The sequence below is a fragment of the Periplaneta americana genome, chromosome 10 (assembly GCF_040183065.1).
Source record: "Periplaneta americana isolate PAMFEO1 chromosome 10, P.americana_PAMFEO1_priV1, whole genome shotgun sequence".
Taxonomy (NCBI): domain Eukaryota; kingdom Metazoa; phylum Arthropoda; class Insecta; order Blattodea; family Blattidae; genus Periplaneta; species Periplaneta americana.
In genome coordinates, this window is record NC_091126.1 from 44,676,385 (window position 1) to 44,694,810 (window position 18,426).

An 18,426-nucleotide genomic window follows, 5' to 3' on the forward strand; every position below is an offset into this window, starting at 1 on the left:
GAAAGGAATATATTAATTTTACTACGTAAAATCTGTTCTCTGCTAAATGATCAGCATAAAAAAATGACATTTTTTCTGATTATGCATGTACGTATGCATTTTGCAACAGTTCTTTCATTGTAAGATATTTATAATTGTAGCTTAATTTCAAAAGACTGACACTCGTTAAAAAATTTAATTTGCACTCTAAAAAATAATAAAGTTTCGTTTTGTGCATTACACAGAATAGATATTTTCACGATTTTCTTCTACAATTAACCCTCAACATTTACTTGGAATCTTTTGACCCCACATCATGTTTTATTGTTAATATCTACTACATCCATATACTCCGAAACATTCCAGTAAGATAGATATGCTATCCTTGGCTATTTTAGTTTCCATTACAATTAAAATTATTATGTCATAATTAAATATAGATTATTATTTTCATATTTATTCCTTGAAGTCCTGGATGGCCCCACCTATACAACACGTCTTTATTTTTTAATTACATTTATTTTACACTTAAACTTTTACTTATAACAGTTTGGACAGAAATAAATCCAAATACAACATAAATAGTCTGCTATTACAACAGGACATAAAAGTTTGTAGGTGCAAGAGTAATTGCTTGTATTTGTAAAATAAGCTTCTTGTACTTTCTACTGCAGCAGGTGATGAGAATACATTAATTAATTAATTGTCTAAACATAATAATTAACACTTGATGCAATAACAATTTCCTTATTGTGTTTTATTTTTCAAGGTAAATGAAAGTGTTTTCTGATAACTGAAAAAATTGAAACAGACACAAAATAAATAGTCTCCCATTATAATAATTAAAATAATTAATTCATTCCTTGTTTCAACATGAGTATCTCTAGGTGCAAAAAGAAACTGCATAAACCTGTAAAATGGCATAATTGTTTACAACAAGTATGCTTGGGGTAAAAGAGACCCCAGATAAGTAGCATGAAATTCTACAGCAGTTAAACAGCAGCTAAGTTGCGAAGGTTAAGACAAAAAAATTTCATTACAAAACTATACGGTTTAAGTAGATGTCTAATTCCGCAGATATTACATAAAATATTTATATTCATATATTGAAATTTCACTTTTCTACTTACGAAAATTATTATTCAAAAATGATAGAAATATTAAATTGTACTGGTAGCTTATAATGAGATTTTAAGTAGGCTATACTACTTACTCTTTAGGAAACCAACACCACTGTAAATGTGAATGTGAATTTCTCGAGTAAAAGTCATAAAACAAAATTCTACTTTGGACAGAGTGCTTTATTTTCTAGAACGAAAGATAGTAGAACCCTATAAAATTTACTGGAGAGTAAAGGGAGATGATTACTGTCCAATGCGCCAGGAATTCAAGGCCTAAATGGAGTTCAGAAAAAATCATGCTATAAACATAATTAACCTTATTTATTTTCACATCTTAATACACCTTTCACAGAAAATGCAAATTAAATCAATGTTAGTATAAAGTGACTCAATTTGAGTTAACAATACTATAAAAACCAGTACTCAAAGTATTAGTATTAGTATCATTATTAAGTAATGTAGCCTACTTAAAATATCATTATAAGCTAACAATACAGTTTAATATTTCTTCAAGGTCTTTATGGTGTTAACTAGCAGGGATGATCTCAGTAGAGAGACAATGAAGTTGAGTTAGAAGAAGCCTCACAATATATTAGTGACGCGAAATTCGAACATTTCTCGGTTCTATGATGAAAAATATAACAATAAGGTGCTGGAACGTCATTCTGGCACATTCTGCCAGAATAAAAAGACACTGTGGGCAGTCACTCCAACACACAGAGAGCCTTGCAACATCTGAAAAGAGATTATCCTTTTCCAAAACCCAACCCTACATGGTTGAATATGGCTTTTAAATTACTTGTGACAAAAGCTGAACATAGAATGTGAGAGTAAAGTAGTTTTTTGAAGTAATTTATATAGGCCTAAATGTATTCACGCATTAAGATATTTCTGGAAGAACTTTTCAAAGCAAGGCATAATTATGTACTTAAAAAAAAAAAGAGTATCTTTATGCTCTCTCTATTATTGTAAGAAACAAGGTTACATAATTTTCCAAGTCTTAATTTTCTGTCTGAAAAAGGTTTAGATTATAGGTATAATTCCATATCCAATTAGGGTAAAGGTTGGTAATACCATAATATGAGTAATATCGTGATACTGTGTTTGAAAAATTATCACGGCTTTACTGAGAGAAAGAAAATTGTGATATTGTCTCAAACTAACACCACGATATTACCAACCTTTATGCTGCATTTTCCCTGAAACCATCATTTTTGGAAATGTATTGAATATGTTAGTGTCATGCAATGTTCGAACATGAGAGAGGCAACCAAAATATTACAAAATTCGTCTTACTCCATATGAGAAACTAATTGCAAGATACATGCTAAAATCCTTAAGTGCTTAAAACATGAAGAATGACGAATATTTTCATAACAAGGCCGAACAAACATGACACTGCCTTCTGGAGAATGAAAATCGGTGAATATCGAACTTCACCATATTTGACTAACTTGAAATGAACAAAGTGCCTGTAATCCACAATGCTATTACATGTCATTTCATTTGTCACTTAATGTATGAAAAGTATTCAAAAAGGAAATTCTTAAATCTAAATTGTAAATAAACTGACTACATTCTGTTATCTCCCCTCCCCAAATAAAGGATCATCAACCTCTGAAGAAAACTGTTCTCAGAGACATTAACTTGTATGTAGTACGAATAATGTAGGATAAACTGCTATGCAAATAGAGAATGCAGATCAAAAACAATTTTCACGGTATCAGATATGCAGGAAACGTAATTTCCCTTCAAATTTAAATTCTTTATTAATTAAGAAGAACTTATCGAGGTACTCGACTGTTTTCAACCTCTCTATTTCTGGGTAATGCTAGTCACAATATATAGCTGTACAGTAACGTACATAATTTAATAATTTCTTGGATCTATAGTCTCGTCGCTCTAATTTCCGGCAGCCAATCACGTTGCAGATCGGCTACATTTAAATGTGTGTGTCTTGTGATTTGCTGATTCATTTCTTAAGGCTCGATAAATACTTAATATAATTGCCCGCCATTTTAGTTCTATCGTTGGCATTCACAGAAAGCACACGAAGATGTTATTTGCCGCTCAATTATTTACTGAATTACATTGCATTTGATTTATTATCATAGGAGCTATGACATGATAATGTTTAACAGTGTGGCAAGTAGATTCCTCGTATGGTAGCTCAGCAACATAAGAACAAAAATGGCTAATGATACTACCTACCTAGACTTTATAGAGCCTTCACTTTCTAAGACGTAAGCAAAGAGGTGGAGTCACGCCGGAAATAACAGCATTGGGACTATAGTAAGACATACTCTGTTTTGTCCATATGTACAGCCCCCATTCAGGCCAAGCAACTACAATCCATTTTTCAAAATCAGCGATGTTATTGGCTGATCAGTGCTTACGATGGATTACAAAAGTTCAAGCATCTGTTCATTAACACCTTTACAGGTAGAGAGCAATCTTTACAGTGATCCGAAATGTTCAAACATTTACTCTACAATGTCAATGTTGAAGATGATTATGATGTTTGCAATATTTATCTAGATTAATTACTCTCCAATTACATTATCCCAAAAATTATGTAGGCCTAATGAACCAGCTATATATTAAAATTAAATGCAGTACTTATTCATATAAAAGTCAATTACCTTGAATCTAACAAAGAGAAATGCCTGAGAGACCAGATAAACAGGTTCACAGCACATCTCAATGACACAGCTAAAGCATATTGACCAAACTCCGAGTTCATAGTGCTCTGTTATCAATGTGCTTGGTGGTGTCAGAATATGCAGCCAGATATAGCCAAATACAAAACTGAAAATCTGACACAATGGCACTCTGTAACATAAAGAAAAAACTAATTATGCAGTGTTCCCTTACTTTTCGCAGTATAGGTAAACATAATATTGTGACAGAGTTATGAATACATGTTGTAAATAAAATTTACAAATATCACTGAAGACCTTAAAAAATAATAATGCTTTAGAAGGCAAAATGGAAATGCAAAGCAGAAAAATTTTGATGTGATAAATTTGTCACATTGTAAATGTTACATTTTACTACCCATATTAAAAGCGGGGAAAGTCTCAAAAACGTTTGAAGGTTATTATTATCATTACAAGAAAATTTATAATAAAGTAATAAGTCAAACCAAAAAAAAACTGCACAATGATAAATTTATAAATTCAGCTGGGAACAAGTCAAAATCTATGTGCAAAGTTATTAAAGATGAACTGGGACAAAATAATAATGATATAAAAAATATCAAAATAAAATGTGATGTGGAGAAATATGTGACCCCAATAAAATAGCGAACATATTTAATGATTATTATATAGGTATTGCAGAAACTATTCTGGTAACAGTACACAGATTAAAAACAATAATATAACAAAATACAAAGATAATATTATTGTAATAGCACATTCCTAAATCCTACTAATGAAACAGAAATTATGGAAATTATTAAATAATTTGGGAATAAAATATCAGCAGGCTTCGATAGGATTCCAGATTTTATTATCAAAAAACCTTTTCCTAAATATAGTTACTCCTATAACTTTCATATTAAATCTTTCACTGTCAACAGGCCACTTCCCAGATAGTTTAAAGATAGCAAAAGTGAAAACTTTATATAAAAATCTCCTTACTGCCTGTTTTTTCTAAGATAATTGAAAAGGTTATGCACAAGAGGTTTGTATCATTTTTAACTCAACATAATATAATTGTTGAAAACCAACATGGATTTTGTAAGGGTAAATCAACTAATATGGCAACTATAAACTTTTTAAGAGAGTATATGAATCTATCAACAAAAAAGAAATAGGAATAGGATTACTTTTAGACCTCTCAAAAGCATTTGATCTAGTGGATCACAGTATTTTGTTAGAAAAATTAAAAACCATTGGAATTAGAGGCTTGGCACACAGTTGGTTTACTTCTTACCTGTAAAACCGTGAACAAAGGACAGAGATCACTTGTAAAGAAAATGGTGAAATAATAAATTATCTGTCAGAGAAAAAACGTATAGGGTATGGTGTTCCACAGGGCTCAATTCTTGGACCAATTCTATTATAAACGATTTAGAGTCATACATCAGTCATGGAGAACCAACTTTCTTTGCAGATGATACCAGTATCATTTTGTCAGGAAAGATATCAATACCATGCATTTTCTTATAGAAATGACAATAAATCAATTAGTGGAATGGTTTGAGAGAAACAGACTGGTAATCAATAAGTTGAAAACCATAGCCATTTCTTTTCATCATTCACAAAACAATAATTCTGAGTGGCTGGTCATAGAGTATCAAAATAAAACAATTCAATGTTCTAACAATACAAAATTTCTTGGTATATGGCTAGATGAACATTTAAAATGGTCTGTACACCTTCAGGAACTAGGGAAAAAATTAAGTAAAATTTCCTTTGCCTTGTGATTACTAATAAGAGCATCATCTATTGAATCTGCTCGCACATTGTACTTTGCATACTTTCACTCTATCATAACATATGGTAGACCTATAACCTTTTGGGGTAATTCACCTAATGCAATCCAAATATTTAAACTAGAAAAGAGAGCTATTAGAGCTATAGTTCAAGTATCTCAAAAAACCAGCTGCAGGCCATTCTTAAAAAAAATTACATATCTTGCCATTACCCTGTATTTATATTTATGAAACCTTAAATGTTATCAAATATAATTTGTATAGCTTTCCTACAAATTCAGATAAACATCAGAACAATACAAGAAATAAAGATAATATTAAAGATAATATTTTTATTGAAAGTTTCAACACAACTCTAAGTAAAAACAGTTTCATTCATGGTGGTCTTCTTATGTATAATGGCCTACCAAATTATCTTAAAGAAATATCTGCACATCAAAAATTTAAGAAAGCTCTTTAAAAAATGTTAATCAAAAACTGCTTTTACAGTATGAACGAATTTATTGAAAATTCGTCATAACTGAATAGAAAAAGAATGCCTTACTTCAAAAATTTTACTTTCTCTTTTCCAGATCCTGACTTCGAGAAGAGATGGATTCTTCTCATGAAGGACACGTTGGTCGAAACTGACTTCAGACAGCTAAATGAATTGTGATTTGTCTTGTAAAGTGTTATATCTGTTCTTGTGATTGCTATTTGTTAATATTGAAATTATTTATAATTAATGTTGAAATTTTGTAAGTTGTATTTTAGTTAATGTACTATGTTGTATTTTTATTATGTTGTAGCTTAGTAATTATGTGTTACTTTTGACATGTCCCATACCATGTATGTGGTCAGTTGGATGCAATAAATGAATATGAATATGATTAAGAAAACGCCTCAAAGTTGGTTTTCCTCTTTAGTGTGTTCAATTAGTAGGCAAATTTGGATGATTTTGATGTTTAACTAAATGTTGCCAGTTTATTCGTGGAAGAGGAAAAGCAACAATAGTGCATGAGTAGGGGGTTATATAAATACGTTATCTGTCACCTGTTAAGAAAAAAAAAATGTAGCCTACGAAGTCTATACATCTTGATTACACAACTTTTAACACTGTATCACTTTGGAATTTGTATGATATTAAAACAAGAAAGTTAATATCATACAAATTACGAAGTTTAGTTTTTTCTCTTCCTTTCTACATCAGTTTATCACCGTTACTGATATAAAGAAGTCAGTGTTATGTTGCAAAGCAAATGCTGCGTCACTGTTCATTGTTTGTGGTTAATTTTGAAAACAGAAATTATTTAAACAAAAAAAAAAAAAACAGCATCCTTGCTTTTTTTTAACTTGGTTTTTTGCCAACCCTGCTCATAATATCTATAAGAACAGACTTTCTTAAAATTAAAGTACAGTAGAATCTCTCTTATCCAGCATCAAAGGGACCAGGCTAGTTCCGAATACGAGATTTTGCCGCATAATTGAATAAACAACGGTACAGGCTATACAAAAAAAAAGTTCGTATGTCATGGTGCCAAATGTTGAAAATGCATGCCATGTGAAGTTTATTTCTCTATCACTTGCTCATAACTGAATAAACACAAAAAATTGTGTGGATTTTCCTTATTAAAACACATCAAACAAAACAAATATTACACTAATTCCAAGTTCGAATATTGATTGAAAATTAAAGTTCGTGCGATCTTTCTAATGTAGAACACTGAAGGTCCGAACATAACTAAATAAACTGTGTGGATTTTCTTTATTAAAACACAACAAAAATAATACACTAATTTTAAGTTTTAATATGCACTGAAAATGAACATTCGTGCAAACTTCCTAATGTGGCAAAACTGACAGCCCATATTGTGGCAATGTGGCAGATTCAAAAAATTTTTGGCCCAGCCAAAAGTGCTGTTGTTTTGGTATTGTCGGTTATTTGGTTGCCGGTAATGAGAGATTTTACTGTATTCAGAACGTTTTGGAGAGAAACACATGCCATGATATAGGCTAAATTCCTCCAATTCAGATTTAAGTTCAAAATCTCTCTGTAAGTACAAGAAAAGCGTGTGTGGAAAAAACAAAGAAAGCCCATTTGAAATTGAAACTCACTTAACAATAGAGTAAAAATGTAGAAGAAAGATGTTCTGTGAAGCATTTTACATCTGTGATAAACCAGAACAAAGTAAAATTCAAAACCATATTCTTTCAAGATATACAGAAAGTTTCTATGCAGACTGGTCCCACTCCAACCTCTACTTAACAAAATCTTTTGTTGGGCAGCACACAGTCATACACAGGCATACAGACAAGTCCATGCATGCTTCCCTATGCAGAACAGTTTCATTGCACCCCTTACCTCTTAGCTTTCTTGGGACACGTACTCTGCACTACAGTCATTAAGCTGATGGAACATTATTACCTGAGACCAATCTGGATAGGAACTAGCAACTATCCATATATATATATATATACACATATATAGGCCTATTGTTCTTTTTGACACTCTAAACACTCATGGAGCTTAACTTACGTTAGCCACAATAAATTGATGACTTGAGCCCAGTTGTGATCTGTTGTCTTGCTAAGACAAGCACGTCTGAATGCTTCACGGCTCAGAAACAGTATTGTTGATTCCAGAAGGAGAAGACGAACATTCATAACACCCACTACTGACTGACTGACATATCGGAGTACAAAGGCATTCAGTCCAAATGTCACAAACCGAAAAACAATCTAAGGAAAAAGAAAATACATTATGAACATAGTACAAAAAACACTGTATTAATCTATTTCGGCATGTTCACTCTCCTTACTATTGAATTAAGTAGTGAATGGAAAGAAACCCAGGATAATTTGACTATCAAGAATTCAGTGACACCTAAACAGAAAATTGAACAAATTCAAAGGAAATAACATGAAGTTCGTACAAATTTGATGTGCTCCTACATTCACCATGATACTGAAATATGGAGATTCTATTAAAAATGTGTCATTTTTAACATTTAATTTTAATACAAATAAGTATTTTGGCATCTTGTTAGCCAACTAATGTCTACTTTTCACGACGGAAATGTATTCAAGTCCAGTCAAATCTATGTGGATATAAATAATGTTGAGGAAGGTTATCTCAAAATATTCCAAATTTCCTATATCATTTCACTCCCTCTCTATTATACACAGTAGAGGTCTCCTTTCCAATAAAAACAACCGACTGAGGGTCATGATATTACATGCAGTTGGTCACTATATGCTGCAGGCTGGCTGAGCATATACTGACTCCACATGAAAGCAAACACCCAGCTGAAGCATCACAGTCGACCAGTCTGTCTTGGTCATTTCTGGCATTATCTTAAGTTGCAAACTGTCTTCAATCGATGCATTTACAGCTTGCACTACAGCAATGTTAAACTGCCTGAGACCCTGTCACCTGATTAGTGAACCTAATAGGTATACAAGCTATCAGATGTTGGCCTTTATCCTCTAATTGAATGGAACAGTAGTAATATTTCGTAATACCGTTGTATACGTAATGTCACATGACAAAAGTAAATACAGTAAAGAAATGAAGAAGGGAATTTTAGTGGAGATTGAACAAAAATGATTAATTTTAAAGCCAAATGGCGATTTTTCCATTGATTCTTTTATTTTTTTTTCAGCACAAATTTTGTTTCCACTATCCTTGATATTTCGTGATATGGTTGACGGATGTGAAATAATATACTCTGTAGCCACCTTAGCATAAGTAGCTTCAATGTGAATCATTGTTTTAATAAACATATACAATTGTAAAAATCTTTATTAAAGTAAACATTTAGATTTGGTTTATTTTTATTAACTCTAGAACACAAGCATTTGTAAGTTTTATAGGTGCTTAGGAAAATATTTGGGGCTAAGAGGGATGAAGTTACAGGAGAATGGAGAAAGTTACACAACACAGAACTGCACGCATTGTGTTCTTCACCTGACTTAATTATGAACATTAAATCCAGACGTTTGAGATGGGCAGGGCATGTAGCATGTATGGGCAAATCGAGAAATGCATATAGAGTGTTAGTTTGGAGGCTGGAGGGAAAAAGACCTTTGGGGAGGCCGAGACTTAGATGGGAAGATAATATTAAAATGAATCGGAGGGAGGTGGGATATGACGATAGAGACTGGATTGATCTTGCTCAAGATAGTGACCAATGACGGGCTTATGTGAGGGTGGCAATGAACCTCCGGGTTTCTTAAAAGCCAGTAAGTAAGTAAGGGGGAAGGATAAAATGTCAGTCAACAGTACCATCTGTTCAGTACCTTTCCAATTCTTGATGATGATGATGATGATGATGATGATGATGATGATGGTTGTGCTAGAGTTTCACACTACATACAGCTCTGTCAGCAAATCAACAAACCAGAAACTTTACTTCCAATGTCGCAATTTTTACAAGTGTTTGTGAATGTGTAGCTTTTAATGAGTGTAAGGCAAATGATTTTCATCTTACACAAGTAACTGGCATTACATAATATCTTACTTTCCTTCTAAAATTGTTGTCAAAATATAATTTTTATACAATTTTGAAATTTTCATAGTATACAATGTCCAACAATTCCGGCATCATAGGCTAAAATATAAAATACATTCAATATGGCCCCCTCCGATTTGTAACATGTCTGGAAGAGGAACTTCATGTTATGTACAGTTGTCAAAAGAAAAAGTGGCCGCTCTCTTGAGACAAAGTTCCCTTCGAGTATCTTTGCTACAATTCGGAGACAGGCGATGTTACACGTTGTTGGACCACGTTGCCTGATATCTACAGTTATAATTGAAGTATTCTGTGTGTTACTCAATAGCGTAATGGTAGCGTTCCGGCCTCTTATTCGTGAGGTCCTGCATTCGAATACAATCTCGTGCTTTTTATGTTCTTTTTTGTTTTGTTTTTAAGAGAGAGAGACAAAATATACATAATTCCTCCTTTCTCTTTTACGATTATTTTAGTAATTAACATGAGGTTCATTGATATAGTATGCCATGACTTTATCATTATGACATTGTAGCTGCAAATGGAAAGAAAAAATATTTTATTCTCCATAAAAATATCTTTCGTGGCATAAACAAAGCAAATTTATTGGCGTCTGCCTTAGAATATTCAAACAATTAAGCGTTCAAAAAAAAAAAAAAGCCACAATTCAATATTTAGTCTATCTTCCACTTATCTCGACCACATCTTGCAGTCAAGTGAGCATGGAATCGATTAGTCTTTGCAAATAGTGACTGTTCTTAGATACGACATTCCAGGCATTCTGAACATACATACATAAGTGTTCTGTCCATGGGCAGGTCTTTCATTGCAAACCCAGCATTCTCCAATCTTTCCTATTTTCTGCCTTCCTCTTAGTCTCCGCATATGATCCACATATCCTAATGTCGTCTATTATTCTTTTCAACCAGAGACCCAACCAATTTCTTTTTCTCTTTCTAATCAGTTTCAGCTTCATTCTTTCTTCACCCACTTTTTCCAACACAACTTTATTTCTTATTCTGTCTGTCCACTTCACACGCTCCGTTCTTCTCCACATCCACATTTCAAATGCTTCAATTCTTTTCTCTTCATTTCGTCGTAATGTCCATGTTCCTTCCCCATACAATGCCACACTCCACACAATGCATTTCACTAGTCTCTTCCTTAGTTCTTTTTCCAGAGGTCTGCAGAAGATCCTTCTTCTTCTATTAAAAGTTTCCTTTGTTCATGTTTGCAGTTTTTCTTGGGAAGGAGAAATGCGGTAACTTCCCGTTGCTTTCCGCACACCACTATCTCTTTCGCATCTTATTAGATTCCAGGGGGCCCAAGCATGGAGATGAGGAGAGTGGATTTGACTAATTGGGTCCTTCGGACTTCACCGAAATTCACCGCAAGGGTTAAATATTAGTTCTGACCCGATCAGAGACCGGGAAATCCCAATTAGCCTTTGCCCCCCGCATCCTGGACTAGCTTCTAGAGATCAGAAAATCTTGGAGTGTGATTGGGCCAATTTTTCCGAAAATGTTTCCACACTTTTTCCCTCGTAGCTCAGCGGAAGAATGTCTGAATTTAGATGTCAATGTCTCAGGTTCAATTCCTCATCACTCCTTTTCATTTTATGGCGGTTCAAGATAGTATAATGTAATAATATAAAAAGAAAAACTAACACCAGTATCATGCAACTGTATTGTTCCAAACCTAACATTAAATTTATGTCATTTATATCGTTAAAGAACGATAACTGAATATAAATTATATCTTGAATATTATTTATGTCGCTGAAGAACGATTAAAATATAAATAACTTAATATTATTTATACAGTATCACTAAAGAACAACAGAATATAAATGATAAATATCGCTTTGTTTAATTAATATAAGATAGTATATAATACATACTTAATTATCTTGAATATTATTTATGTCGCTAAAGAACGATTAAAATATAAATAACTTGAATATTATTTATACAGTATCACTAAAGAACGATAACAGAATATAAATGATAAATATCAGTTTGTTTAATTAATATAAGATATTATATAATACATATTTAATTATCTAAATAAAATAACCTACTTTACAAAGAAAAATGGTTATTCGTATTATAATAATTACTTACATAAAATACAGATTATTTATATCGCGAAAGAACAATAACAATATAAATGACTTGAATATCATTTATAATACTAATGAAGGAAAACAGAATATAAGTGATAACTTGAATATTATTTGTATCGCTAAAGAACAATAACAGAATATAAAAAAATGTGAATATTATTCATATCGTTAAAGAACGATAACAGAATACAAATGATGACTTGAATTTTATTTATATCTCTAAAGAACGATAACAAAATATAAATAACTTGATATCGATAAAGAACGATAACAGAATATAAATGATAATTTGAATATTATTTATATCGCTAAAGAATGATTAAAAAATAAAATGAAATCTTGAAGAAGGCCCGAACCCACAACTTTCGAATCATTAAGCAAGCACTCTACCGCTGGTCTACGAAGCGCAGATATGGAATGCTTTCATTGTTCTGGAACTGCTTCTACAAGCACATGCATCGTGTAACATCGCTGTGACCCGAAGTGGACTTAGAAAATATTCGCTGTTCATGAGTGCAGCCACTTTTTTTTTTTTTGACAATTCTACAATGTGGTGTAGGATGTCAAAGGTGATTTCACGGCACTTGTCTTCCATCTGCATTCGTAGATGGTGCAGGTCACAAATCTTCACTTCACTTTTCCTTAACCCAGAAAGTAAAGTCACGTGGATCTACGTCAGGCAACCTGGAAGCCTACTCTCTGAGGAGTTTGAGACCTATCCACTGGTCGAGGCAGTTGTCGAACCATTCTGCACAGGTGTGACATAAGATTATGCCAGAATTGGATCTGCTAGGCGAAAGAACAGAATGGTTCATGCAGGGTGGTGTTCCACCATTCCGTATCCCATTATATGTTGCGTGGAATGCTCAATATTGCTTGCGTCAATTCATAGGTGGTTCATGTATATAATACCTATCATGAACAAAAAACTACACTTTCGAAGGAAAAACTATATTGTATTAAGATACTAAGTGAAGAACTAATTGCGTCATGGATGAAGTAAAGACTAAGCATTCTAACAATTTTACTGAACTTTATTCAACGGTCAAATGTGTATTGGGGACCGAAAATCACCAAGAAGAAGTTACTGACCCTTTTTTTTACAAACAAGAAAAAATGTGCTACATTTGCCCATTAAAGAAGAAAAGAATGACTACAACATACTGTACCATTTGCTGGAAGGCTTTCTGCAAAGAACAACATGAGAAATAGTGCAATAATTGTTATAAATAATTACACTGTATGATGGTAATGCTTGATTTGAACACCATCTTGATGGTGGTGGCATTGAAATCTGTTTTGTGGCCTATTTCCAGGCTATGTTGCATTACTGCCGACTTAATGGGGTAATGTACTCATATGCTGCGTTGATTTTCTTGCAGTATTCCATAACGGTGCGTCCTGTCTGGCCAATGTAGCATTTTTTCACGCTCTCAAGGCATTTTATAGACACCAGGTATTCTGAGAACAAGGTTATCCTTAACTGGTCTCAGTAAGTTCTGGATCTTTGTGGGTGGCTTATGGATCATCTTAATCCCTTGTTTTCTTCGTAGCCTGCCAATCTTGCCTGAAGTGGGGCTATAAAATGGGACATATGCCGTACTCTTCTTCTCCTCTTTTTCCTCAGCAGGTGGTTTGTTATGAGAGCCAAACTTACTTCTCTGTTGCCGAAGTTGTGCTACTGGAATGTCTTGCGTACGTGTTGAATCTCTGAAGGGAGACTTTCTTGGTCTGAAATCCCCCTCACCCTGTGTAGAAAATTCGACAGGACCATTTGTTTCTCTGCCAGGTGATGGTGACTGCATCTATTCAGGTATAGGCCTGTGTGGGTCGGTTTCCTATGTATGCTGTGTTGCCATGTGCCATTCAACTTCCTGGAGATGAGAATGTCCAAGAAGGGGAGACAACTATCTTTTTCCACCTCTTATGTAAACTGGATATTCGGTGATGCTGTTCAGGTGTTCTTGGAATTCCTGAAGTCCTACATTAAAAAGTGACTACCTGGCAATGAAATTAGAATTCTAAAAAAGTATTCTTTCATGAAAGAGGTTAAGTTAAGCATTTAATAAAGCTCAAGATATGAAAGATTAGAATATACGACTTAAATATTCATCAATTAATAGAGGAATTTAATTCAGTCAATACTTAACAGTGAGAAATACATTAAAATTTATGTTATACTAAAAAAGTAACATTACATATATTTAACGACAAACGTTTTCGCCAATTATATTGGCATCTTCAGGTCGAATAAAACATGTTAACAAATTGAAAACTTGATCTTAACTAGTTAAAATAATGTTAAAAGTAGAATATAAATTAAAACAGTTAATAAAATTGAGAGACGTTTGAGATGGGCAGGACATGTAGCACGTATGGGCGAATCCAGAAATGCATATAGAGTGTTAGTTGGGAGACCGGAGGGAAAAAGACCTTTGGGGAGGCCGAGACGTAGATGGGAGGATAATATTAAAATGGATTTTAGGGAGGTGGGATATGATGATAGAGACTGGATTAATCTTGCACAGAGGCACCGATGGCGGGCTGAAGCAGTAATTAGGAGAGGGAGAGACCGATTTATTAGCGAAGTGATATCTCCATATTTCTATTACATGTATTCGCGGGGATGTTCCGGCGACTTCGTTAGAATTAGCTTCCCACACAAATGTTTCGCATCTTTTCTTCACTTGTCAGCATCGGACAGATTTAGGGCCACCTTGAGCGGGGTTTCGTATAGACTCGATGAAGCATAAAAGCCGAAGTCGGACTGGACCCGTGGGAAAGATACTGCCAAGCTTGGGTTTTCCAAAGAACGGGTATTCTTGTGAGATATACAAACTAATTTGAGGTTATGGGAAATCCAAAGTCAAAATTTAGAGATGACATATTTCGCGCCCAATAAGAAGAGATCTTGGTCCAGCTTATGAGGTCACTTTGGACCAATAGGGAATAGATTTTAGGCCAGTAAGTGACGTAGTTGTTAGCCAATAGGATAGTTAGTTTTAGCGTAGGATAGGTTTTTATAAATAAGGGTGACGGGGAGCGGAGATAATGACTACTATTCCGCTTCGGAGCGGAGATCATAAAAACAACTTCACATCGTGTCGGCAGCCCTACATACAGGGCACAATAACTACTTCGTTTGGTGTCGACAGGACTACTATTTCGCTTCGTGTCGACACAATCACAACATCTCATCGTGTCGGCGGCCCAACTTAATAGTCTTTCTTCAGGCGAAGACTCGATAGATTGAACTTTGTCATCGGCGATACTACTCGCCAACGTTTAGGAGCTTCGATCGTAGTGTACGGGACAGAGTATTGAATTTATAGTATCGGATAGAGCTTATTCAGAGCTGCAACTGAGTCGATACAGAATTGCGACCAACGATTGAATTATAAGTCAGCCGGAAATACATACTCTAGGGTTTACCAAGTGAATACGACAATAAACTTATAGTTTTGGAATTTACACTGCCTTTTATATAAGTAGACGGCTTGGGATTATTCCCGACATCAACCTACACCACAACCGTACCTCGGCTACCCTGAGTGAATCTCACGCAACATCGAGACGCACCCACCCTCAAATGGCGCCCAACGTGTGGTCCCAATAACCACTCACCCTCAAATGGCGTCCAACGTGGGAACTCAATAACGACATCCACCCACAGGGCTTATGTAAGGGCGGCAATGAACCTTCGGGTTCCTTAAAAGCCATTTGTAAGTAAGTAAGTAATAAAATTGAGTGATGCAGCCACCAGGTTGTGTGTAGAAAATGATGTATAGTAGAAAACATGTATGACGAGGGGGACGGCAAGACCTCTTCTAGTATTGTGGTAACAGTTTCGGAATTAGATTAAAGATGCTACAAATAGGGCGGTCGTGTTGCTGAGTAACGGTGACAGGATAAAGCCCTGTAATTAGCAAAGGATGGTATGAACAAAATTGTTTTAAAAAGGAGAAGATTAACGTGTCCTTCTGTACCAATAACAAATTGAATAATATTATCCCCAACAACCTACAAAATCACAACAAATTTGCCAATAATTAGTGGGATCTACTTATTGCAATGTAAAAATTGCCCAGCAAATACATAGGCCAAACTAAAAGGAACTTTCGCACTCGCTACAGAGGACACATTTCGGACTTTAAATTCAATAGGAATAAATCAAAATTCGCCGCACATCTCATCAACCAAAATCACGACTACATGGGCATAGAAGATGCTTTGCAGGTTCTAAAAATGATCAATAATCACAATTACATGAATGCTGCTGAAGAATTATACATTATCACTCACTCTAATAGTAACAATAGCCACCTGCTTAATGAACAATATCCAAATTCAAATAACCCGCTGTTTAAGATAATACAGAAGTAACATCCGATCATCTACTAGTCTTGTGGGGTATGCAGTTTTCTTTGTAAGCTACTTCTTAATGTAAAGGTCAGTCGTGCCACCGCTCTCATGAACTCCAGTCAACTCTTTCAACTTCTTGTAAGTAACGTTCTATATGATCTTAAATAATATTTTTTCAAACAATTTTGTTCATACCATCCTTTGCTAATTACAGAGCTTTATCCTGCCACCATTATGCGGCAACACGACCGCCCTATTTGTCGCATCTTTAATCTGATTCCGAAACTGTTACCGCAATACTAGAAGAGGTCTTGCCGTCCCCCTCGTCATACATGTTTTCTACTATACATCATTTTCTACACACAACCTGGTGGCTGCATCACTCAATTTTATTAACTGTTTTAATTTATATTCTACTTTTAACATTGTTTTAACTAGTTAAGACCAAGAGTTCATTTTGTTAACATGTTTTATTCGACCTGAAGATGCCAATATAATTGGCAAAAACGTTTGTCGTTAAATATATGTAATGTTACTTTTTGGTATAACATAGTTCATCAATTAATAAATTTTAATGTATTTCTCACTGTTAAGTATTGAATGAATTAAATTCTTCTATTAATTGATATTGTTCTTAACGGACCAACATGTCTTTGAAATTAAATATTCATGTTTTGGTAAGCAATGTTTAATAACAAATTTCACTAGTCCTACTGAATGGTAAGAGAAGAAATATAATATATAATAATCTGCCTACAGGCTATATTTCATTTACAGTGGGACAATGTCCTTATAATAAAACAGCTCTAACTTCATAATTCTAGTCAAATTTAACTGTTTCGTCATAAATTCTGGAGGAAAACCTCTCCATGGATTTTAGAAGTTCTGAGTATGTATAATTATTCTATATTAAAATCTCATCACTTAAATGCGTAGATTGTTGCGGAAGGACTATAGTTTTACATGTTTTAGATTTTTAAAGTTTTGCGTAGTTTTGGACGGTAGTGTAATGTAATGTTTGTTGGTAGGCGATGTTCACTGTTTGGTGGCGATTGGAGTAGTTTAGGTAAGGTTAGTTTTCCTTAGGTTAGTTAGGATTAGTTGAGGTTAGGTTAGTTTAGGTTGTGATAGGTTACGTTAGGTTACAGTGGAAATTATGTGTTTCCGAAATTGTTTTGTATTACCTTTAAAAAATCGAGCATAAAATCGTCGTTTGTGGAGGGAAAAAAAAAAGGTTCGAAAATCGTGAAGTGTTCGTCCAGAATTACCATTTCGTCTATGAAATGAGGAAAACATCGCAAGTCATCAGGGTTAAGTTCAGTATGCAATTTGTAGGGGGGTGAGATAAGGGGCATCCCCCCACTGGCTCAGACCATCCCAGCTTCTGGATATAAGTTACACATCCCTCCCAGAGATAATTATTTCCCTCCCAATGAATAATTAATTTTACATATAAATATTTACTTAATAATTTTATTGTTAGATAAGAATCTTCGAAATGAATCTTGAAAACATAGTTTTCGTATAGTAACTACAAAAATGAATTATTAGTCAGCCAATCAGAAGCTTTGTGGTGTTGAAAATTAAACTGTCCTGCAGCCCTGCGAATCCTTCACAGCTCTAAGGAGGAACGGATTTCAGACTGCAGAGAAGGGAATTCATAACTGTGATACGTGAAGTGTGTCCATACATGTTCGGATCCTTTTATTGCGAACATCACATCTAAAGAACAAAGCATGAATGGTGACTTGCTGAGCATATGCAATATCAGCAAAACTCAGGTAAATATTTGGGGAAATTGTTCTAAAAATCTTAGAATCAACTCCCACAGTGAGAAATCCACTAGTAGTTGCGCTACAAGAGAGCAAATAAGTGAGTCTTCAAATATAGAAAGCTTTGAGAGATCTCACA

At 34.2% G+C, this 18,426-nt stretch overlaps 1 protein-coding gene across 1 annotated transcript in view; it reads right to left on the reverse strand.

The window, feature by feature from the left end:
• Positions 1-18,426, reverse strand: part of LOC138707623 (man(5)GlcNAc(2)-PP-dolichol translocation protein RFT1-like) — a 76,029-nt gene that overhangs the window by 56,386 nt on the left and 1,217 nt on the right. Inside the window, exons 2-3 of the mRNA XM_069837287.1 lie at positions 8,057-8,259; positions 3,743-3,932 (exon numbers count right to left, since the gene is read on the reverse strand). Coding sequence (XP_069693388.1) covers positions 3,743-3,932; positions 8,057-8,259 — 393 coding nt within the window. The remainder of the gene's footprint in view (positions 1-3,742; positions 3,933-8,056; positions 8,260-18,426) is intronic.